The 20,824-nt window shown below is 42.4% G+C and overlaps 2 protein-coding genes and 1 long non-coding RNA gene across 7 annotated transcripts in view; 1 reads left to right on the top strand and 2 right to left on the bottom strand.

The window, feature by feature from the left end:
- LOC148399644 (dnaJ homolog subfamily A member 3, mitochondrial-like) overlaps positions 1-11,650 on the bottom strand; it is a 34,450-nt gene extending 22,800 nt beyond the window's left edge. The window contains exons 1-13 of one of the 4 annotated variants that reach the window (XR_015858056.1): positions 11,417-11,650; positions 10,921-11,057; positions 10,754-10,837; positions 10,468-10,665; positions 10,054-10,206; positions 9,830-9,977; positions 9,623-9,687; positions 9,419-9,547; positions 9,211-9,326; positions 8,688-8,782; positions 8,334-8,485; positions 6,758-6,880; positions 2,251-2,325 (exon numbers count right to left, since the gene is read on the bottom strand). Coding sequence is in view for 1 of the 4 variants with exons in the window: in XM_088373970.1 (XP_088230096.1) it covers positions 8,349-8,485; positions 8,688-8,782; positions 9,211-9,326; positions 9,419-9,547; positions 9,623-9,687; positions 9,830-9,977; positions 10,054-10,206; positions 10,468-10,665; positions 10,754-10,837; positions 10,921-11,057; positions 11,417-11,618 (1,464 nt within the window). In the remaining 3 variants the exon portion in view is untranslated. Of the gene's footprint in view, positions 1-2,250; positions 2,326-6,757; positions 6,881-8,144; positions 8,486-8,687; positions 8,783-9,210; positions 9,327-9,418; positions 9,548-9,622; positions 9,688-9,829; positions 9,978-10,053; positions 10,207-10,467; positions 10,666-10,753; positions 10,838-10,920; positions 11,058-11,416 lie in introns of those variants that run through there. The other 3 variants (XR_015858057.1, XR_015858055.1, XM_088373970.1) reach the window with 3 other exon arrangements.
- A 4,642-nt stretch (positions 11,651-16,292) lies between these two features.
- pdgfaa (platelet-derived growth factor alpha polypeptide a) lies at positions 16,293-20,814 on the bottom strand. 2 transcript variants are annotated; one of them, XM_088373978.1, is made up of 6 exons: positions 19,950-20,814; positions 19,664-19,759; positions 17,986-18,088; positions 17,385-17,578; positions 17,166-17,292; positions 16,293-16,736 (listed from the first exon to the last, which is right to left on the bottom strand). In XM_088373978.1, exons 1-6 carry the CDS (start codon positions 20,010-20,012, stop codon positions 16,726-16,728), a joined length of 594 nt encoding a protein of 197 aa, XP_088230104.1. In that variant the 5' UTR covers positions 20,013-20,814; the 3' UTR covers positions 16,293-16,725. The 2 variants fall into 2 exon arrangements, with proteins under 2 accessions (XP_088230104.1, XP_088230103.1); XM_088373977.1 differs by having other exon boundaries at positions 17,986-18,093; positions 19,660-19,759; positions 19,950-20,798.
- On the top strand, positions 17,965-19,186 carry LOC148399643 (uncharacterized). Its single transcript, XR_015858058.1, has 3 exons — positions 17,965-18,341; positions 18,429-18,577; positions 18,871-19,186. It is a non-coding gene; the product is annotated as an uncharacterized LOC148399643 (long non-coding RNA).
- Positions 20,815-20,824: the final 10 nt, after the last annotated feature.

The following is a 20,824-nucleotide window of genomic DNA, read 5'->3' as shown; positions in this document are numbered from 1 at the left end:
ATTTATAATTTAAAAGAACAAACAGTTAAATCAGAGATCTAAAATTGAATAAAAATAGAAAAAAATGAAAATAAAAAGTTAAATGCTTCAGTTCTGATATCCATTTAGAACAATAGCATTGTTCTTTAGCTGGCCTTCTTAAACTGTTCCACTCAGAACAAACTTCAACCGCCGCGGGGCTCGTTCCCCTTGACCTTTTACCTTCCAACATGCTACCTCTGACCCCTAGTCCGGGCCTCGGCAGAGCCACTTTAAAGCATCAATGTTTTGCTATTTTCAGTAAGTCATGCCAGACTCCCTTGTCGTCTTTAATTACGTCTTCTACGCTTTGTGTCACAGCTTCCGACATGTTTACAATACACACGCCCCCCCCCCACACACACACACACTTGGATTCCCATCAATTTCCTTCTCATTCCGTTAATATGTTGCCTCTTTGCCATGGATAGCAAACACTGACTAATTGAATATACTTCTGTATCAAATATGTCACTCCTCTCCAAAATTCTTTCACATTTTTCCACCAATTCAATAGTATCAACACTTGTGGAAATAAATCGAAAAAAAAAATAGTGGAAAAGTCACGAGGGCCTCCCAACTTTCCATTCTGGCCCCCTGCGGTGCTTGTCACTTTAAGTTTATTGACTGACAACCACTTTGGTCAGCGTTGAAAATCCTCAGCAGGCTTTTAAACCAATATGTGACTTTTCCCAGCTCAAACACAAAAGCATTGTATCCCGTCTCTATTGACACGACTCACTCTGATGAAATGTTTAATATCGAGTTGGACAGCAGGTGCGAGTGCACAATGGCTTTGCCCTGGGAGACCAGGAGCACAAGGTCAGCTATGCTGCCACTCCAGGACACACACACATAATAGAAGCTCACATACTCGCACAAACTCATTTGGCATGATGTTTCTTTACAACCATGCTCGCTGAGTACCGCCTGCCTCAAGGAGAATCATTTCTTCCAATCAAAACACGGCAACGGAGTTGCGGATTTGAGAAAGGATTTGATTTGAATTGTGAGAGTGCTCACACCGTATATTCAACTCTTAAGTCAAGGCACCACGGCATCATATGTTCCTATGTTTAGTCTCATCTTGGTCGCCATGTCAAGTCAAGACGGCGGGGTCAAAAAGTCATCTGACCTTGACAACTTGAATCACGCCGGCAGTGTGACGGAGAGCACCCACCCCCATCCCCCTCGACATGACTGAACTTTTATTTTCTGACAGGACCCCAACACGGGGCCACACACTTCAAAGTCAACATTTTGCCACCTTGACCCCGCTCGCATGGAAGGGACGCACATGAACACACGTGTGTCGTGCAATACGTTGCTTGGAAGCACTTGAGCACAAAGTTGGAACCACCAGCTATACAACACTATAGAGAGAGAGAGAAAGAGAAAGAGAGAGAGTGATCCCTCGCTACTTCACGCTTCGTTTATCGCGGTTCCACTACATCACAGATTTTTTTTCCATATTAAAAAACAATTTAAAAGTCAAAATACAACTTCTAAATCGAGGAAACGTGTCTAACCTTTCGGACAATGTAGTATTGTTTGTTTACATTCCTTTAGAAGTCCGTTTTCGGGTGTTAGCACGATCGCAAATTAGCATCTTTTTGGAACCAATTATCCGCGATAAACGAGGGATTACTGTGTATAGATAGATAGATAGATAGATAGATAGATAGATAGATAGATAGATAGATAGATAGATAGATAGATAGATAGATAGATAGATAGATAGATAGATAGATAGATAGATAGATAGATAGATAGATAGATACACACACACACACCATGAACCTCCTCTAAACTTTGTCTGAGTCAAAATTGCCAGGAAAAAGTTGGAATGGAACGATGGAGTAGAGACACGTTCCAACCAATCTTTGGCCATCATTCCAATGCGTCAGGTAGGTGGTGTGCTGGCTACTGACTTGAAGCTGCTAAGTATGAAGCTGGAAATCCCCTCATACTCACTCATAAGTGTGTGTGTGTGTGATGGTTTGAATTTAGGATTTTTGGCCACATGTGGGCCCGGCATCTGGCTGAGGAGGCGTTTTGGCTGGATGTGTGTGCATGTGTAAAAATGAAAGCGAGACAGAGCAAGCCAGAGTGTTAGCATGGTCTTTCTCTGGGCATAGCAAGTTTGCAGCAAGATGGAGCACACAAAAAAAACAAAAAAACAATTCACACATGCATTCGCCACTCACATTTGTAGCTCCAAAAACTTTTTACCTGTCTCACATTCTTCATCCTGGACATCATTGTCTGCTTCCCCAGTCGGCTCAGACTTTGGACTTCTCCTCTTGGCTGAAACACAAAATGATTCATTGATTCATTCATCAATTTGAATCTTTTCAAACCAGGTACACATCTTCTTAGCCAGTCATTCTGCTAGCTTAATGCTAATGTTGCAGCGCTATTACTCGAATGAACACAAACCGTGCAGCAATACTTGTAGAAAGACAATTCAACTATCGTTATCTATTATTTATCCTCCGCAAAGAACAATTTGTGCTCTATTAACGAGTTAAGTCTCAAAAAAAGAGAATACACTGCCCCCAGGTGGCCAAGACACCCACGCTATTTATGATGCAGCATGACAAAAACACTTTTTCAACTCTGTTTAATTATATTAATACAGTCCATTATCATAAAGCCATGTTCCCGAAACATGCATGCTAGGTTCATTAGATGGTAAATGGCGAATTGAGAAAACATTGCAATATTGCAAACTTCCCACACATTGTGACCCCGGGGATCACACTTATTTCACACACACACACGCACACACACACGACGCGATGCAGGCCCACACTGTGGAAAAGAACTGTTGATAAAAATAGCTCATAGTGACAGGAAAGGGGGCGGTTATGGTAACATGGGAGGGGGTCAGCAGTTGTGTGTAGAATCCGTTTATTTATGCTTTACTTTATTGATCTGTTTTGATTTTCAGGCGGGAGCAACTTCCCACGATCCCATTGAGGGAAGATGCAGTCACATGCACGCGCGGACTCACACACAATGCAAACATTTCTTGGGACGTCCTTATGAGACCCCCTAACTTACTAAAAAAAAAAAAAAAAAAAAGGTTGCTGTGGGTTTTTTTTTTCTTCATAAATGTAACCCAGAAGGCAAATGAGGTAGTGGCGGTGGAGGGGAAAGTCCCAAAAGGTGGAGACCAAGAAGAAAGTGGCTAAAGAAGTCAGCTTGTTTTTGTTGGAGAAGGAGCTGGAACAGAGAGCGGGTTCATGCTGCCAACACGCTTGATACAATCTGAACCAACCTAGCCGCGCACCTCTCAACCTGCAGGCTTGACATTTGAATCTCCCTCACGCTGCTGGAAACGGTTTTAATGATTCACCCGTGTGCTTATTAAAAACAACAATTATGTGTAACAGGAGATGCGCCTCGGCATCTGGATGGAGAGCAACACAGAACATGTCAAGTTTTGATCCACCAAGGTTTAGCCACTAAAAGTAGCTCTTCATTTGAGGTGGGTGGTCTCGATGGCGTTCTCACCGGTTTTGTCTTCCTGAAAGTTGGCAATGTGCCCGAGAAGAAGAAAAAACAAAAGTATTTTTCAGTGGCCCAAGAGGGGCTTACTGAGCAAGCGTAGAACAGACGGCAACCATTTCTGGCATCTCTGGTTTAAAATATAATTAGCTATCAGCATGGGTCGATTGACGGTTTGTTTTTAATTCATGGAGTCAATGTTTCAATAAGACTTCAACCTGGTAATGCGATCTTTTCTTTTTTGGGAGAGGACTTTGGAGCTTCTTCTCAGATGAGCAGAGAGGGGAGGGGTGAGCAGTTACGCAGACAAGAGGAAGATGAGATGTGGGTCCATCCACACCCTCTAGTTTTTTTTTTTTTTGTGGGCAAGCTTAGCATGCTCAGGCTATTGGAATTATTTTTCCGCCCTCAGACGAGTAGCTGAGAGGTCCTTCCCAAGTGGAAGCAGCATGGTCAAGGTTTTAGAAGATTTAAAAAGATCCCTGTGATCAGGAGGAATCATCTAAGATTACCTGTACTGAGAACTTCCTCTGAATTGAATTAGTAGAAGCACATGTACAGTTCTACAAGCACAAATTGAGTTAGATGACAAGCAATTAGTGATCCTGAGAATTGTAATTGTCATGTTGACCGCCCCCCCCCAAAAAAAAAACACGGAAAATAAGTTGAGTAGGCCTATTTTTTATTTGTTTTTGTGGATTTCCAATTTGTAAACTTAATATTAGTAAAATTTTGACTGAGTTGACTTTTGTGAAGGAAAAAAAAATACATCTTGCATTAATTTTGATGATTCAGCAATTTTGTGTCATCTTTGAATGAGGCAAGGAAGCTGGGGAAAAAAATGCTTGCTTCAAACTCTTTTGCTGTTGGGTTAGGAATGAATAGTTGACCTTGAATGGAATATAATAAGAGCATGCAATTTGTCAACATTTAAATTTTTTTGCCATACAACATTTCAACCCAAGTTTTCACTTTTGATTTCTGTCTGTCATTTTTAACCCTAACTCCCTGTGGGAAAGCAAAACTTTGTAATCCACTTCCTCTTTTTACCACCGGGGCTATCGTAACGTGTCATCAGCAAACACGGAGGACAGTTTAATAGGCCATCTTGTGATTTATAAATAAAATAAAAAAACAATTAGAGGAAAGATAAACCAAAATAATATGACAAATCTTCAGGAAAGCAAGTAAAAAAAAACTGGCATAACATATTTGCATAAGTGTGCACACCCTCTTATAACTGGGATTACACTGAATTCAGAATGAAGCAATCACTCATGTCGAGTAGGTAAGTGCACCTGTCATCATTTGAAGTCCCTCTGATTAATCGGCAATAAAATTCTGCCGTTCTCACAGGCCTTTCTTTGACAGGGTTTTGCTAACAGAAGCATGGTCCGGGAAATGGTCCTCAGTTTTTGGGGGTCATCATGAGCTGCCTACAATTAATAATCATCAGGGTTTTTTGCCCAGATTTAGTCCAATCATTCCTAAACGCAAATATTACGGCTATTTAAGTCTGGGCAAGAAGCCTGATTTGAGAGTTTAAAGAGTCCAAATCAACATCGGTGCATTTCACAACGTGTTGACTGAAAGCCGAAGTCGACATGGCAGAATGTGCTCGAGCTTGTAAATTTGTCATCAAGACTTACGTTAGCTTTGTCTGAGGATGTGAGCAGAAGTAGTGAAAGTACTCGCAATTTCGGTGGGACCCGAGTGACTCGTGCAAATTGAGCACCTCATTCGTGTTGGAGGGTCAAAACCAATGTTGTCTAAACAGCACAGTGTGCGCTACACGGCTAGCGACTCTTCTAGCGCAGTGCTCTCCATACACTGGCCTGCAGCTGTTATAACAAAATGGAAAAATAACCCTGACCCCCCCCCTCCCTTCTCTTTCCATATCCCGAACGCAAGACATTTCAATCTCTCCTCAACACCCTCATCTCGTCTACCAATATTTTATTTTGGGATGTCTATTTGTAAACAACCGGCGTGATTAGCGTTGTCACTCTGTGACATCAAATTTGAAGACATGAAAATGGCGCTATGCTAAGGGAAGTTAGCCGACAAATACTGAGATTAAGTACAAGAGACAAGGGCCAGGATAGCAAGCAGGACCACTCTTAAAAATTCCAGTTTCCGATTAAAATGTTTTGTTTTTTTCCCTTTTTTCGCAAAACTACGATGACGTTATTCAAATTTCCTGGTATTTGTATTTTTTCCATCAAGAAAGCAGACTGAACTATTTTTTCCAGCTGTTTTTTTGGGGGGGGCTTCTGAGTATTGCCTCCAAGAAAGACTAAAAAATATTTTTTTTTCTTGATATAAATTAATACATTTCTTTTAGAAGAGATAATCCATTAACATGCTCCTTCCCAAATGTTGAAATTTGTGGAAGCAGCCAGCGGCAACACGATTTGAAGTAGGCAAGCCTCAAAAAAAAAAAAAAAAAAAAAACGAGCTCAAACTGTTAAAACGAGAGTAAATAATCGTCAGTGATTCTTTGCATAATAACAGCTTAGAAAGACACGCTTTTTAGGGTATGGCAAGCTGGAAGCCATAATAACATAGTCGATGGATGTGCCATTATTTTTTTTTTAACTGCAGTCGTAAATAGCATCGTGTTTGTGTACGGGAGGCCAAAGGGTGACGTCAATTCCTGCCTGTTTCCCATTTTTCCTCAATCACAGCGACTTCTCTTCCACTTTGGGCCTGCCTGTTCTTACACCCCCGCAGTTTCGGCTAATTGGTCATCCAGATCATTGCCACATGCATTTGCTGCAGAGTGTGTGTGTATTTCAAATCCATCTAACCGGGGTCAAGGAGACGTTCCTCGCCTCAAAACCGAACCCCAGATTGAGTATCAGATTACGGGATTTCTTGATGCTTCCCATATGGGGCTTTTAGAATCGGTTCTGGGCCTCCCACCCGCCTCTGAGACACACTGTGACATATAACAAACACACACTCAGGGATGAGCTCATGTTTAGTTATGTTTTTGCGTGGCTGACTAAGTAGCCTGTTTGCCACTTTTTGTTCTCCAAAGTTGGATTTATAGACGTGACAATGCATCTACACAAAAGTTTGATATCAGTTCATCAACTAGCAATGTAATGTTTACCAAAGCGTTTTTGCTAGCGTACTGACCTGATTGTTAACTGCTCCGTGGAATGTACTGTTCTTGAGATTGCTTAAAGTCCACTTAAAAATAAAATGTGTTTTTTCTCACCACAAAGATGGAAGAGTGTTGCAACTTTCTTCTTTGCTCTGCCTGGTCCAGAAGTCACAGGGCCACTGATTGATTATAAATTTGAAGACACCTGTGATGCTCCTTAGAGGTCACACCTTGTTCCTAAGGTCAGAATCAGTTTTTTCAGTTTTTTTTGTCCATGGCTTATTTCATGAAATTGTCTTTTAAAAATATATATTTCTATTGAACCACAAGTCAAATAGAATGTATGATTCTCAATCGGTAATTTTCCAGACTTTAAATGAATTACTTTCCGATTTTCCGATTTCTGTGACCAACATGGGAGTAAACAATTTTGCAGGCTTTTAGTCCTACTTAACATCTGAAAAGTTAAGTTTAATTAGGACAAATCCAATCATTCCAATTAAACCAGAGTATTGACAAAAAGTTAAGAACTCCAGCAAGCTCGGCACTCCAGTGGTCCAATTTGTGCCTTAATGGTGACCACAAAAACGATTTTTCCCCAAAGGGGACCTTTAAGTCAAGTTTATCCTTTGTTGATTTCATTCATTGATGTGACACAAAAAGCAACTTGTGTCATTATTATGAACCACATGTCTATGTCCAATTAGCCTCTTCCTGCTGCTTTTGTGCTGTTCTGCATGAAGACGTCTATTAATGCCGACAGCAAACTCCTTCCTACATTTCCCAGTTACTCACGGCAACCAGCTGTCAGTCACACATGATTGACACATGGCCACATTCATGTTTGAAAAGCACGAGACCAGACAAAGAGCGTCTGGCTTCGTGGCTCGGAAGAAGTGAAAACATTCGACAAGGAGTATTAAATTGACTCTTGGTGACTTTGCTCCATTCAAGTCATTGTGAATGGTGTGTTCCCACTCTATGTTCAACATGGCGAATTTGGATAATTCTTCTATCAAACGTTCCAGGGGGCGAGACGGAGTATGTTTTTGGCAATTGTGTGCATGATTATGGGCCTCTAAAAATAAAAAATATCATAAAGGAAATCTTTTCCAACAAAAAGCATTTCCGTCTGCAGGCTCGACACTTTTTCCAGTCGGAGAAAGAAACAACATGGAGCTCAACCATTGCTAGATAATTACACGGGAGAAAGACGCCAGCTTCAGAACGAATAAAATTTACGACAACACCGAAGCCCACAAAAGGGGAAGAATGAGAAAGGGACGGGCGTGAGGTTTGCACAATTCCCAAGAGAGTCTTCAGTTTTTCTGGAAAATTATTATGGTGGTTTAAAAGGTGAATTTTGAAAAAGGCTACAAAGGATATGTGGTCCAAAAAGCAGAGAAAGTGGATGGCCAGCATCTAACTTAAATCTACTTCTACTGCTTGATGACGCCCCCTGGCTGTCCTCAAATTTCAACTAAAATGAATGAAATCTTGAAATGGTTGTGTGCTATTTATTTAAATATAACTTCTACAATATTATCCACAACTTTAATAAAGACAAGTTTTTACACTGATCACTGTAGTCCTTTGCCACTTTTGCTGAGGCATTGCCACTTTTCTCCATCAACCTTACATCTTCACACACTCCCCCTAGTGAAGACGAATAGTACTGAAATCTGCCAACCTTGTGTTCTTAATTTCAGCTAAACATTTTTTTGAGTTTAGAGAAGAAGCCTCCTCCCTCCTCCTCTTCCTCCTTTGCCTTGGTCTGTTTGTCCTCTGCCTGAGCTGAGCTGCTGGACTTCATCGCAGAACCTGACGCTCTGGTTCCCCCTGCTGAGCGCAAAGCATAGTGTCGCTTAAATCCAAAAGTAGTTAATTGAAGGTACGGAGAAAAACAGAAAGATTTAAAAAAAAAAAAGGCCTAATTTAAGCACCCCCCAAACAAAGTCAGCCATCGTAAAAGTTAAACCTGTTGAATCTCTACAATCATACAACATCTACAAATCAAAACGTGTCCCCCCCCTAATATGCTTACCTGGAGATGGAATGACACCATTAACAGTCCCAGGAACATCAATTTCCTCCTCAGCGTAACTGAGTAGAAGAGAACGCTGCCTCCGCGTCAACTTCCTGCAGAAACCGTCAATCAAGAATGAATGTGCAACAAGACCTGCAACGGCATCTTAAAACAAAGCACCAAATGCAAAATGGATCTTTTAAATGCTGCAAACAGTTGGCTCTTTAGATTGCCCATCTACCTATCAAGTGTGAAACTCATCTGACTACTTCTTAAAGTCTGCCAATCTACACGATACCGCCCCCCACACACAGTTTGACTTGAAATGTAAGCTAGGTGAAGAGCCTGAGCCACTTTCAAGCCTGGATCTGGTACAAAATGCACTGAGTAGCTGCACACTTGATTTTTTTGGGGGTGAAACTAATGATGATCACACACACAAATGTGGATTGAAAAAGTGGAACCTGACCGCTCGGCTTCTCCTTCACTGTATTAAGTACCGTCGGGTTTTGTTGCGCTCAACCCGTTTCCAGTCTCTTACTTGGGCACTCGGATCTTGATGTGCGCGTAGTGATCGCCGTAACTGTAGCTGTTCATCTTGCGGATGCCTTTCCCCTGCAGCCGGATCACCTGATCGGCTTGACAACCGGCGGGAATCTGCAAACGCGGCAATGAGCGCACTTGGATTAAAACCGGCATTTTCCATGGACGTGCAATCATGGAGGAGTGACGCTTTCTAACCATCTCACCACAATGCTGATGGTTTCGTAGAGGCCTTGCGCTGTGGCCGTGCCGCCCAGGACGGCTTGAGCCACAGAGATCAGCACGTCCGAGTGGATGTCGATTCCGTCGCGCCTGAACACGGGGCTCCCCTGGACCTACGTTGGGTCCGTTTCACCGAGAGTTAACAAGGGCAAAGGCGTTCGATGGTATGGCAGATGGATGAGGCTCACCCGAAACGTGATGAGAATTTCCTTCTTGCCGACTGACATGCGCACCCTTTGACCGTGCTCGACCCCTGCGGACAACGTACGTGTGCTCGTAACGTCGGACGATGTTCGACTAAAGTGTTTATTCCTGCATGGCTGTCTGATTGCTCATTTTTTTGTCTTATGATGCAAATGAAGACGCAAATTAATTAAATTCCCTCTCTCACGTACCGGCTGGAACCGGCACCGAAACCGTCTGCCTCTTCTTGGTCTGCCCCGAACCTCGGCACAGTGCGCAAGGCGTGATTACGATGGTGCCCTTGCCGCCGCAGCGTCGACACGAGCTCCGCGTCAAAAAGGGACCGATGTGCAGCGACTCCTATTGGGAGAAAAAAAATAAAATAAAAATCGTTGAATCGTTAATGAGATGAAATTACAAGAGAGGTACGACTCACCATGCCAGTGCCGTTGCAGTAATGGCAGTGAGACACTTTGGTGCCCGGCTCGCTGCCCTTGCCGTCGCACCTCGGGCAGGCGTCCTCGAGGTTGACGGACAGCTGCTTGTCCACGCCCTTCGCCGCCTCGGCAAACGTCAGCTCCATCACAAACTATTGACATGCGGGAGAAATGCGTTATGTGGCGAGCGATCTGTTGTCGTTTGAATGAGACAAAAAGTCCAATTTCTGATTTCAAACAATATTTAAAATAGCCCACCCATCAAACCCCCTCAAACACACACTATCCTGTTAATTGCAAAAATCTAACTAATCTTTTTTTTTTTTTTCAACAAACCTACTGCTAAATAAAATGCCATGAACATTTGTACATCAATCACTACCTAGTTGTGAAGGGCTTCGTTTTTCTCTCACCTCTGGCCGTTGCTCAAACATGCTGTTGACGTCTCGGAAGCCGCCGGCAAAATCCCCGAAGATCTTCCTGAAGAGCTCCTCAGGGTTAACGTTGGCGCTGCCTGCTCTGTAATACTGCTGCTGGCCAGCCTGACTAGCGTCGAAGCCGGCCGAACCGTACGTATCGTACTGCTTCCTCTTCAACTCGTCGCTCAAAACCTGTGCGGCACAATTTTGTTACCTGACAAATAGTATCAATTCAAGTTTATACATCGTGATTTATTCCGAGTGTGTTACCGGTCGCTACCTCGTAAGCTTCAGCCAGCTTGGCAAACTTCTCTTTGGCCTCCGGGTCATCGGGGTTTGTGTCTGGGTGGTACTTCTTTGCCAACTGCAAACAAAAGTGACTCAGATTGGACTGTTATGCAGATTTGTGTGATGATTTTTCCCATAGAGCAACAACGGGGGTCTCACCTGGTAATATGCCTTTTTGATGTCCTTTTGAGAGGACGTGCGGGCGACACCCAGGACATCGTAAAGGTCTTGCTTGTTGGCACGTCTGGCGCTGGTGAGGAAGCACCGGCCTGGTATAACGTGAGGACATCGCGAGGCTGCAGACGGGATGACACAACTGTACTTGTCAATTGCGTTGTGTAAAAATGAGATTAAAACAAATCTTTCGAAAAATTTCCCTGCATTGTTATGACCTTAAATGTGTATAGTCAAAAAGAATAAACAAGACTGGCCATGCTGACTTTTAATAGAACACTGATTGTAAACGGCAAATGTCAGTAAATATGGTGACGTAACTAAACTATTTAACTCTGATAGAAGTGATAAACATGAGTGAATTTCTTTGGTAGCAGTCAGGTTCAATCTGTACCATTAATCACATCACACTACGTTTTTTTAAACATTTTAAATATCTGTTTAGACAGGCACTGGAGATGTTTTGCTAGGTTTCGCTTACCTGTCAGTCGGCTCAATGTCACCGCATTTTTGTGGCTCCGCGGGCTCGGGTGAGCCGCCAAACTTCCCAGGTGTGCGGCTGAGGTCGTCGCTGAAAGGCAGGCATATCTGGCGGATACAAACTGGAGATGACCGCGGCATAGTTTGGAAATAAGCGACGCGTCGAACCAGCGTGTGACAAGCCGGTTTGCGGAGGACGCCATTTTAATTCCGTCACTTCCTGAGTTAGCAACGCTCAGCGCATGCGCGAAGATTTGTACGTACTTGCACCAAACCTATTAACTGTGAATTTTCTGCTAAACTGTAAATGAGTATTTTATTTCACATTGTAGATATTTTGGCTCACTTATTTGGGGAATTGCTTTAATTCAGCAACACTGGAGAGGTTTCAAGCATAAATGTCTTTCAGTCATTCCACAAAATTCAATTAGATTTGTCCTGATTTTGACTTCAAAACGGCAGGTGGCGTCACCAATCTGCTAAAATCAATGTCGGCTCTTGCAATGTAAAATTAAACAAACGTAAAACCACACAAATAAACAAGATTGTTTTTTTTTAACATCAACTGGATCATTTGTAAAGTAATGTAAGAGGACTCATTCAAATTCCAAGCCATCTCTCAACTAATGTTCCAACTTTATTTTGGGAACATTTATTAAACAGGCAAGCTGACACAGACCAGATACAAGAGATTTTTTGCCAACAAATGACTCCTAAGACTCCAAGTCAAATGCTATGAGTCAAATGCTTATCCTTTGTCTGTTAATCTCTCCAGCTATAGAGATGGATGCTCTGAGGTCAAGTCGTCAAATCAGTGGGAGGTGAGGCAGAGGGCTGTCATCTTATCTTTATAGATCATCTTTGAAAAAAATCCGATAAACAGACCTTTGTTGACTTAATGATTATCAAAAAGATGGTTTTCTTGTTACTGCAATACTTCCCGTGGTTAACACAACCTAGGACTTTTTTTTTAATATATATATACAAACTTAGCCAATAAAAACTATTCTGATTTGATTCTGACTTCAAACAAAATCTAATTTTTCATCAATTTTCATGCACGAACAAAATGTGCCTGTTTTCAGCCAGCTATCATGAGTTTGCCCCTTGGTGACATTCTAATGTTACTTCTAAAGAGCAGAAAGCTTCCCTTGTCGTCAAAGGGGCTTTTGCTTTTTGGTCGCCAGTCGATTGCGGCTCGGCTTCTCGAGGGCTCGCAAAAAGCGTGACGGGGAGGTGACCTCGCTTTCTCAAACGAGCAGCTGTTAACCTCGCTTGTAGGCAGACGATGGTATCTCAGACAAATCACACCGTGTTCAGCAGATCTTCTCTGTTGTGGAGATAATGCAGCTGTTATGGTTACAAGCTAACACTGAAATGACGAATTGTTCAGTATGTGCGAGCAAAAACTACATTCAACATATTACTGAATTATATTTCGATTAGATTAGACTTAGATTTATTCTAATTTCCTTTCATCAATCATCAAAACCAGGTCTAGACTGCAATGTCTTTAAGAAGACCCATTGTGACTGAAATGTTCCTCGCTGAACAAGCTGCATCAATACATTGTGCTGACCTTCTCACCCACCTGAGTGCAGCCTCCAGGTACAGGTCAACGACAAGAGCTTCGGGTCAATAACCAGGTCCCTCGTTGATAGACGATAACCTCTTTCAGCTCCGATTTGTTTCATAGACGGACAAAAGACCAGATAGGATCCGCTGTGATGTGTTTGCGTCATCCATGTTTCCTTCAATCAGGCTTTCTTCACCTGCTTTCCCTTCAAACCATGGTTGTTTTTATCCTTTGTGAAGGAACACCACTGAGGTGTGAAGGAGGGCAACGTCGCAGGATGTTACTTTCTTTCTCCAAAATGTTTAGTCAACAAACGAAGGTGCCGTGGCATACTTGACTCATTCTTTACACATTTTAACAAACTTGGATCTGCAAGTGTCTCAATGAAAGTCAAACACTGAAGCCCAATTTCAATTTTTTCAGCTTTTAGCCATGTTCAAATATTAATTCATCACCCAAAACAAACTCCCAGTTGGTGCATCAAATGAATTAAAAAAAAAAAAAATCCCGGCACTTTCTGCAATATTTTCAATGATCATCGCTGGTTGGTGAGGATGATGGGAATATTAAATCCGGTTCCAAAAAGATTAAAGTGAATTGCTCGTGTAATTTCGGCCTCAGTGAGTCCCATTGGTGGTCTTCCTTCCTTTGTCCCGCACGGACAATAGGCCGGCCCCCCTCGGGTGAGACTTGAAGGAATCTCGATGCCCGTAGAAAGCAAGCTGGCACCTGACGACATGACAAAGCCCAAGTCAAGAGGTTGGGAGCCAAAGGTCACGGAAGCACTCCTGACGCGCTCGGTGGAAAAAACGTGTCGGATCACCTCTGGGCATTTTTACACTGGCAGATGTTTCTGTTTTTCAAGTTGGGATGATTGATGGAGTTGGCTCAGCATGTGACTCAAGACTTTATATGGACACCTTGGTTCTTAACATGCAGTGTCAATCAAGATGGTTCAAAAGTACTCTAGTTAAACACACCGCTAATCATCAACCTTTATTCATACTTTTTTTTTTTTTTTACTACCTGTTCCAAGTATGCTACACTAAGCTACAATGCAAACATTTCGCATGAAAGAGAGTTTTTGGTAAAAAGATTATGAGCTGCTATGTCGGCAGAAGACGTAGAAGCTAGCACGTTAGCTAACTCTTCTGCTAGCATGGGGTTCTTAACGGTCAACATTAAATTATCATGTTTTAGTCTCTCTCAAAAGGTGTCATCCAAATCAAACTTATTGACATTGTCCACAAGAAAAAGAGTGTGTGGGATTGTTTTTGAATGATAAATATGACTTTGCCGTCAGTTAATTAGCAAATGAAATAAAAGCTCACTGCAAGCGGGATGCGAGACTTCCTCCCATCCTGTGGATGGTCCATTAATGTCGGAGTTCCACTGTTTCCTCACCATGCTTTGTGAACATTATTGATGTGAAGGGTTTAATGATTATCTTAGCCTTTTACGCGTGTGTAAATCATCATCATCGGGAGTAGCAGCAGGACTTCTTCCTTGTGGAAACCTTTCATTCATTGCACCGTGTCCACTCTTGAAATGTGGCTTCAATAAAAAGTCAGCAAAAGATTTACAATTGTCCGGCGACCCTGTGAGCCCCACTGAGGTCGTCTTCTTTCTGCCTTTTAACACGTTTTCGTCTTTATCGCCTTATATCTCATGTCAAATGCTTCAAAACATGTGGAGTGAAGGCAGACTGATTTATTTAATCATTTAAATTTAATGATCAATTACTCATTGAAATACTTAGCAAGCAAAATTTTTTTCCCAATTCCTGTTTTTTTTTTCCAAATGTATATATTACTCCCATTTTACTTGATTGTAGTAATCATTTTAAAAAAGGGCCTTGAATGTTTTATTGTTTTACCTTGATTTTAGTATTCATTCATTCATTCATCACCCAAATTGCGAATCACGAGTACATAAAAAAAAATATATATACATATATATATACATATATATATATATGTATATATATATATACATTTTAAATAAATGGTCTGATGGTGATTCAAGGCATCAATAAGTAAATCATTGATTGGATAAGTACAGCATGGGCAGCACCACATCTTTTTTTTTTTTTTTTTTACTTCCTTTCAACTTTCCATCTTCCACTGTCCCGTTAATTCCCCGGATGATAATCTCTTGAGCTTCACCCGGGTTCATAAAGCGACCTCTTCGCCTCGTGCAAACAGAAGATAATCCTCTTGTTACGACTATGCGTGCGTTTCACGAGCAAAGTATGATTTTTTTAAAAAGTTTTCACTAAAACCATTTTGGCATCAATATTAGGAGTTACTATCAAACTACCATGCTAGTAATTTTAGTAATGAGTAGAAAGCATTTGAATGAATAAACGCTTAACTTTGCTTCAATGTGGACCCAAGACACAAAACTAAAATTGGATAAAATTGGCCAAGCCTGCCGGAAGTTCCTGTAGCTGGTGGGTGACTCAACTAGATAAACTTTAAGAGGATCTATTTTTGTGGCTCAAACATCTGAGTGTGAGAAAAAAAAGATGGTAATTTAAAAAAAAAAGATTTTTCACAATTTTGAAGCTTAATTTTAAGGGCGGAGCCATAAAAAAAATGGATTTTAGCTTCTCACATGGCACTCTTTGGCATCACAATGGCTCTTAATGGCTTTGTGCTAAATGCGAGCACAACCACGAGGGATTAGAGAAGGCGAAACATGCCGGAAAGACATTAAAACCATCGTCGGAATTTGCTCACAGCTGTGTGGCTTAATCTCACGGCAAGCCTCTGAAATAGGTTGCCTTGATTGTTGTACGAGTTAGCAGGGGGGGGGCTTCATGTTCCGCAGCGTTGCCCAATCAGCATGTCACACCTTTAACAAGCCTCCTGCTCGAAAGTCCATTAAAATGTATTTAACTCCCCCCCCCCCTCCCTGTGCAAGTTAAAGAGGACTCCCCGTGTCTGTTTTCACAAGCTAGGCTTTTGTGTCTCTTTAAAATAGAGGCTAAAACAAAAAAGGAAACCCCGCAGGGGATGGAGACGAAAGAGAGGGGCTCGGGGGTGTGTAAAAATGTCAACCCAACCAGTGAGTGCAAAACTGAGGTACATCCCAAGCAGTGATTTATGGTTTCAAACTAAAAATGGAAAATATAAAACAATCACCTCCGAAAAGTGACCTGAGTCTTCTTCTGTGGTCTTGCGTGCTGGTCTGCTCTCACTTACATCTGGGGTGGAGATTTTAGCTTTTCAGCATTATGCACATAATCTCTCTCACACACACACGCACCCTGCGGCCGATTCCCTTTAAGGACAAATACTCCCGTATAAATAGTTTATTAGTAACGGTTACATATCAGGATGTTTCCCCTTCTTTTTTTTTTTGCGACGATAAGCATAGCACAAGCGGTCATATAAACAAGAGCGAGCATGATGTGCAAGATAGATGTGAGAATATTCAAAAAAAAAGTCTTAATTCCACCCTCCGAAGGGGATATATATAATCCAAGATGATGAGAGGGTTACCGTGTAGAAGAATTCCCACCTCCCCTTTTGCTCCCATTTCTCCATTGAGGAACAACAGGGTCCTGTTAGCCCGCTCGCCTTTGTGGGTCAAATTTCCATCAAAGGTCCGGAAAGGTGTCGGGAATACTTCCTCTACGGAAAGTTCCGCAAACACGATAGCGTCAAAAATGTGCAGTATATCCTTGTCTTGTTCTTGTTGTCCCAACTGCTGCTCTTATTCCACTTTGCTCACCTGATGCCTGATGGGAGAAAAGTGGAGCGGATGTCAAACCGAGGACGGACAAAAGTTTTACAAAGTAAACCATGGGCTAGGATTTTAGGAGTGTGTGTGAGGGGGGGACAAAAAAATTAAAAAACCCTCAATTGTTTAGAATTCGCTAATAAACATTGATAATAAAGGGCACGAGGGGAAATGTGGACAAAAAATTCCGGGAATAATCGCAAAAATAGTTCGTCATGAGTCAGCCGAGCGAGAACTCAACTGGAGGCGGCTTTCCAGTTTGACCCAGAGACTAAAACCACTCTGTTCATGTCCTCCGGGACCAGGAAGTGGTCTCTCGGGAGGTGTCTGTGGTTATTAGCGTAGATATGAGATGTTGTCGCATTCAGGAAACGCACACAGAGAAAGGAAAGGAACCATAAATACCTCGCTGGCTCGAAACACTCACCGTTGTCTGCGTTCGAGTCGGGATTGAGTTTCCGCCTGTTCCCGCACGAGCACTCCAGGTGGTCCTCCAGTCGAATCTCTACTTCCTTCAGTTTGGGCCGTCGTCGCACATATTCCACCTTGGCTACCTTGATAGACACAATCCCATTCAGATACGCAAAGAATGATATGCAAAATAATTTGCTACAAAAACCAAAATCAGTGCAGAATATTTGTTTACCCTGACGATGCGGTGGTGCTTGCGGGCCGCCCGGCACCTCATGTTGCTGGTGTTGCAGCAGCCTGTGCAGCGCTTCACCTCCACGCACGGTGGCCAGATGATGAAGTTGGCGGCGGTGGGGTCCACCTGACTGCGAGGGATCTCGTAAATGGTGGTGCGCACTTTGCAGCCTGCAGGCAAGGCCTCCTCCACCACTACAGGGGGCGACCAAGAGACACTTTTAAGATCCTATTTATATTACAGTATTTTCTGCACTGTAAGGCGCACCTAAAAACCTCCAATTTTCTCAGTGCGGGTGCGCCTTATATATGGACCAATATTGAGCCACTACAGCAGGCGTGTCCAAAGTCCAGCCCGCAGGCCAAATGTATATATCTTATATATGGACAAAGTTTTAAAATGGGCCATTCATTGAAGGTGCGTCTTATAATCCAGTGCGCCTTATAGTGCGGAAAATACGGTATATACACACATTCATATATATACGTATTTTTTATGTGTGTGTCACCAATGATTATTGTGCTCGTCTACATTGTTTCACAAGTGTGGCGTGTTTGCGTATCAAGTTTGCGCAAGCGGATGTGTGTACGCGTGCACTCACCAGTGCTCCGCCTGTAACGTGCATGCGTGTACTCTTGCTTAACTTCCGGGAAGGCGTGAGAGAAGACCTTGTCATAGTCGTGTTTGGTCTCCTCGATCACCTCCTTTTCTGGACGCAAGACAAAACAACACATTGGGATTCCACACTTTTTGTGTCGACGCACACAAAAGGCATCGCTCCCGATAGCTTGCTTGCATTGTAGCGTGAAAATGAACATTATTATGGGAACATTTCCGACATGCATGCGCCTCTCTGATGATTTCCGTCTTGATGAGATTACACTAACTCAGTTATTGGGCTTGCACATGTCCCCTATTTACTTGCTGGCATGAAAACACGTTGTGGTTTATTCCAAGGTGACTTGAACAATCTCTCATGGGAAAAAAAATCTTTACTCTTGTGGATTGCACAGGTAAAGCTAACAAAGTGTCCGCTGTGTGTAGGAGCACTCCTTCCACCCCACCCACCCCGACCTCCTGCTTGGCTGATCTCAACCCTGACACGCAGGAATCCAGGCATGAATTATACATGGCAACATTGTGGCCTTCCAACCCAGACTAAATAATGGGCGGCGTGACAACAGCATAATGAAGTGAGCCACTTGACCCCCACCCAAGTTTTGGGGGGGGGCATCACACTCCCCATTTGCATGTCAATAATGCCAAGATTAATGGTGGCATCGCACATGAAAAATTAATCCGCACTCGCTATTTACCGAACTAAATGTCAACCTTCAACAATTAGCCTTAGCGGCAGGGTGAGGTTGCCATGACATCATAAGCAATCCTCTTAGACTCAATTCTCACGAGCAAAATCCTTACAAGTGTTCCAACTTGTGTGTGGAATTGCTGAAGTGTTAATTTCCTTTCTAAATTCTTCTTCTAGGTTTTTGGCAAGCGTCTCGCACGTCTTCAGGGTTCACCGAGAGTGGAAAGAGCAAGTCGGGGCAAGTTGGTCTCTTAGCAACGTTGTGGTAATGAGATGAGAGGACAGCATCCTTTCCCCGAAGAACTCGACCAGAACAACCGTATTAATGTGTCCAATTTGTTCTTTCATGCCACTGACTGACTGATTAGGAGGGAGGGGCGGCCTTAAGACGTTCAACATGTCGTATCCAGAAATTTAATAGTTTAAAGTAACCGCTCGTCCCCATTTTTAGACATTTATATGGTGCACATATGATTAAAGTTGCTTTAATCAACGGGTTGTAGCTAGGCAGATTATTTGGAGCACCATTACTGGCAGAAATTTAAAAAACTCACGTGAATCACGATAAAAATAATCTTTGCATTTGAATTTAGGCCAACAAGAGGCAGCATAGGCAACATGTTGGATTAAATAATAGCAAGTCTAATTAATTTCTAATTAGACAATATTAAATTAATTGCTAAATAGACATTTATTTAATTTTTATAGATTTTTTTTAACTGATTTATTTTAGTATTTTTATTTTAAACTGTGATGTCTACATTTTTAATTAGATTTTTCTTAGGAGTAGGCTATGCTTGTTTGTTTATACTGCAAAGTTTCATCAGTGCAGTATTGTTATTTTAAACTGTGATGTTTACATTAATGAGTTTTTTTTTTAGGAGTAAGCTAAGATTGTCTGTTTGTTTATACTAGAAATGTTTATCATTATTACTAAAAGAAGGGTTAGAAAAGAGGCATTTTTACCTACGGTGTCTAGCTCAAGCAGCCGCTGGAGGTCGTTGATGCTCCGGATTTCGTTGCGGGAGAGCCGCTCCACAAGCTCCCGCGGAATCGAGGACTCTTGCTGGGTGGAGGGTGAAAGAAAAGTCCGGTGTTTTATCGCAACGCCGTTTTGTCTTTCTCCCAAACAGATTCCTCAATCAAATCAGCATGAACTTGTCTTTATAAAAAAGATTTTTATCATTTGAAAAAGTTTGGTTAAATATTTGAAATTAATTTCCGAATATGAACCTGCCATTTTTGGGTGTAATTACCTCCGCAGCGGCTCGTAAGATGCAGAAGCAGCCGGCGAGGAGCTGATAGAGCGCGGGTCTCATCTCCTCTCAGATACGCTGGGAAGGCTCCGCGAAGGGGCGAGGGTACACTGACGGAGCCCGGGTGTCGCTCCCTGCTCTCGGCCGGAGCTCAGAACCATGCCTCGGGAGAACAATGTCGTCCCAGAAGAATGGAGTTAGTTATTCTTGTTTCTTCCTCTTCAAAATACAAAAAAAAAAAAAATGGAATCCACAGACACAGGCGTCAAATGATCCGTTTTATAATCCACTAACATCCCAAGACTTCCCGGTTTTCGGTGGTACCGCACACTCTGAACTCCAGACGTCTCGGCCCCAAGATGTAACTGCGCGCGTCCCCGTGGTAAAAAAAAAAAAAACGGGAGCGCGCAGGCTACATGCACAAATCGTGAACACGAGCCAAGCAGATTAACTTTAAAGTGGAGCTACATTGTTGGAAAATTTAATAGCTGGATACAAATAGTTGCGTCGAACACCCGTCCTCGAGCAAAATCACCATAAAAAGATTAACAAAGACATAAAAGTCAGAAGAAATGATGATCGTTAGAAAATTGAGGTTGGTTAATGTCCAACGCCTTGTGCACATGTGTCAGGGTTGATATAGCAATAAAATTGGTTAATAATTGTCTTGATTGCAGGTGAGTGAGTTCCAACTATAGGATTGTTGGACGCACGATCTACCAGCGGAGGCGCTGTTGAGTTGCGACGAGTACAGTGATCCCTCGCTACTTCGCGCTTCGTTTACCGCGGCTTCACTACATCGCGGATTCTTTTTTTTTTTCAAATTAAAAAAACATTTTAAAGTCAAAATAAAACTTCTAAATTGAGGAAACATG

The sequence above is a fragment of the Syngnathus floridae genome, chromosome 4 (genome assembly GCF_059516105.1).
Source record: "Syngnathus floridae isolate MCC-2025c chromosome 4, RoL_Sflo_1.0, whole genome shotgun sequence".
Classification (NCBI taxonomy): domain Eukaryota; kingdom Metazoa; phylum Chordata; class Actinopteri; order Syngnathiformes; family Syngnathidae; genus Syngnathus; species Syngnathus floridae.
Note: the sequence above shows the minus strand (reverse complement) of the source record. Positions and strands in the feature narration are given on the sequence as shown.

Bases quoted from the DNA above. Each gene is read 5' to 3' on its own strand.
- pdgfaa (XM_088373977.1), bottom strand. From the start codon at position 20,012: ATGAGACCCGCGCTCTATCAGCTCCTCGCCGGCTGCTTCTGCATCTTA. The intron at 19,760-19,949 runs GTAATTACACCC...CCCTCCACCCAG, and splicing joins TCTTACGAGCCGCTGCGGAG to CAAGAGTCCTCGATTCCGCG. The intron at 17,579-17,985 runs GTGAGTGCACGC...CGCCCCCTGTAG, and splicing joins ACGTTACAGGCGGAGCACTG to TGGTGGAGGAGGCCTTGCCT.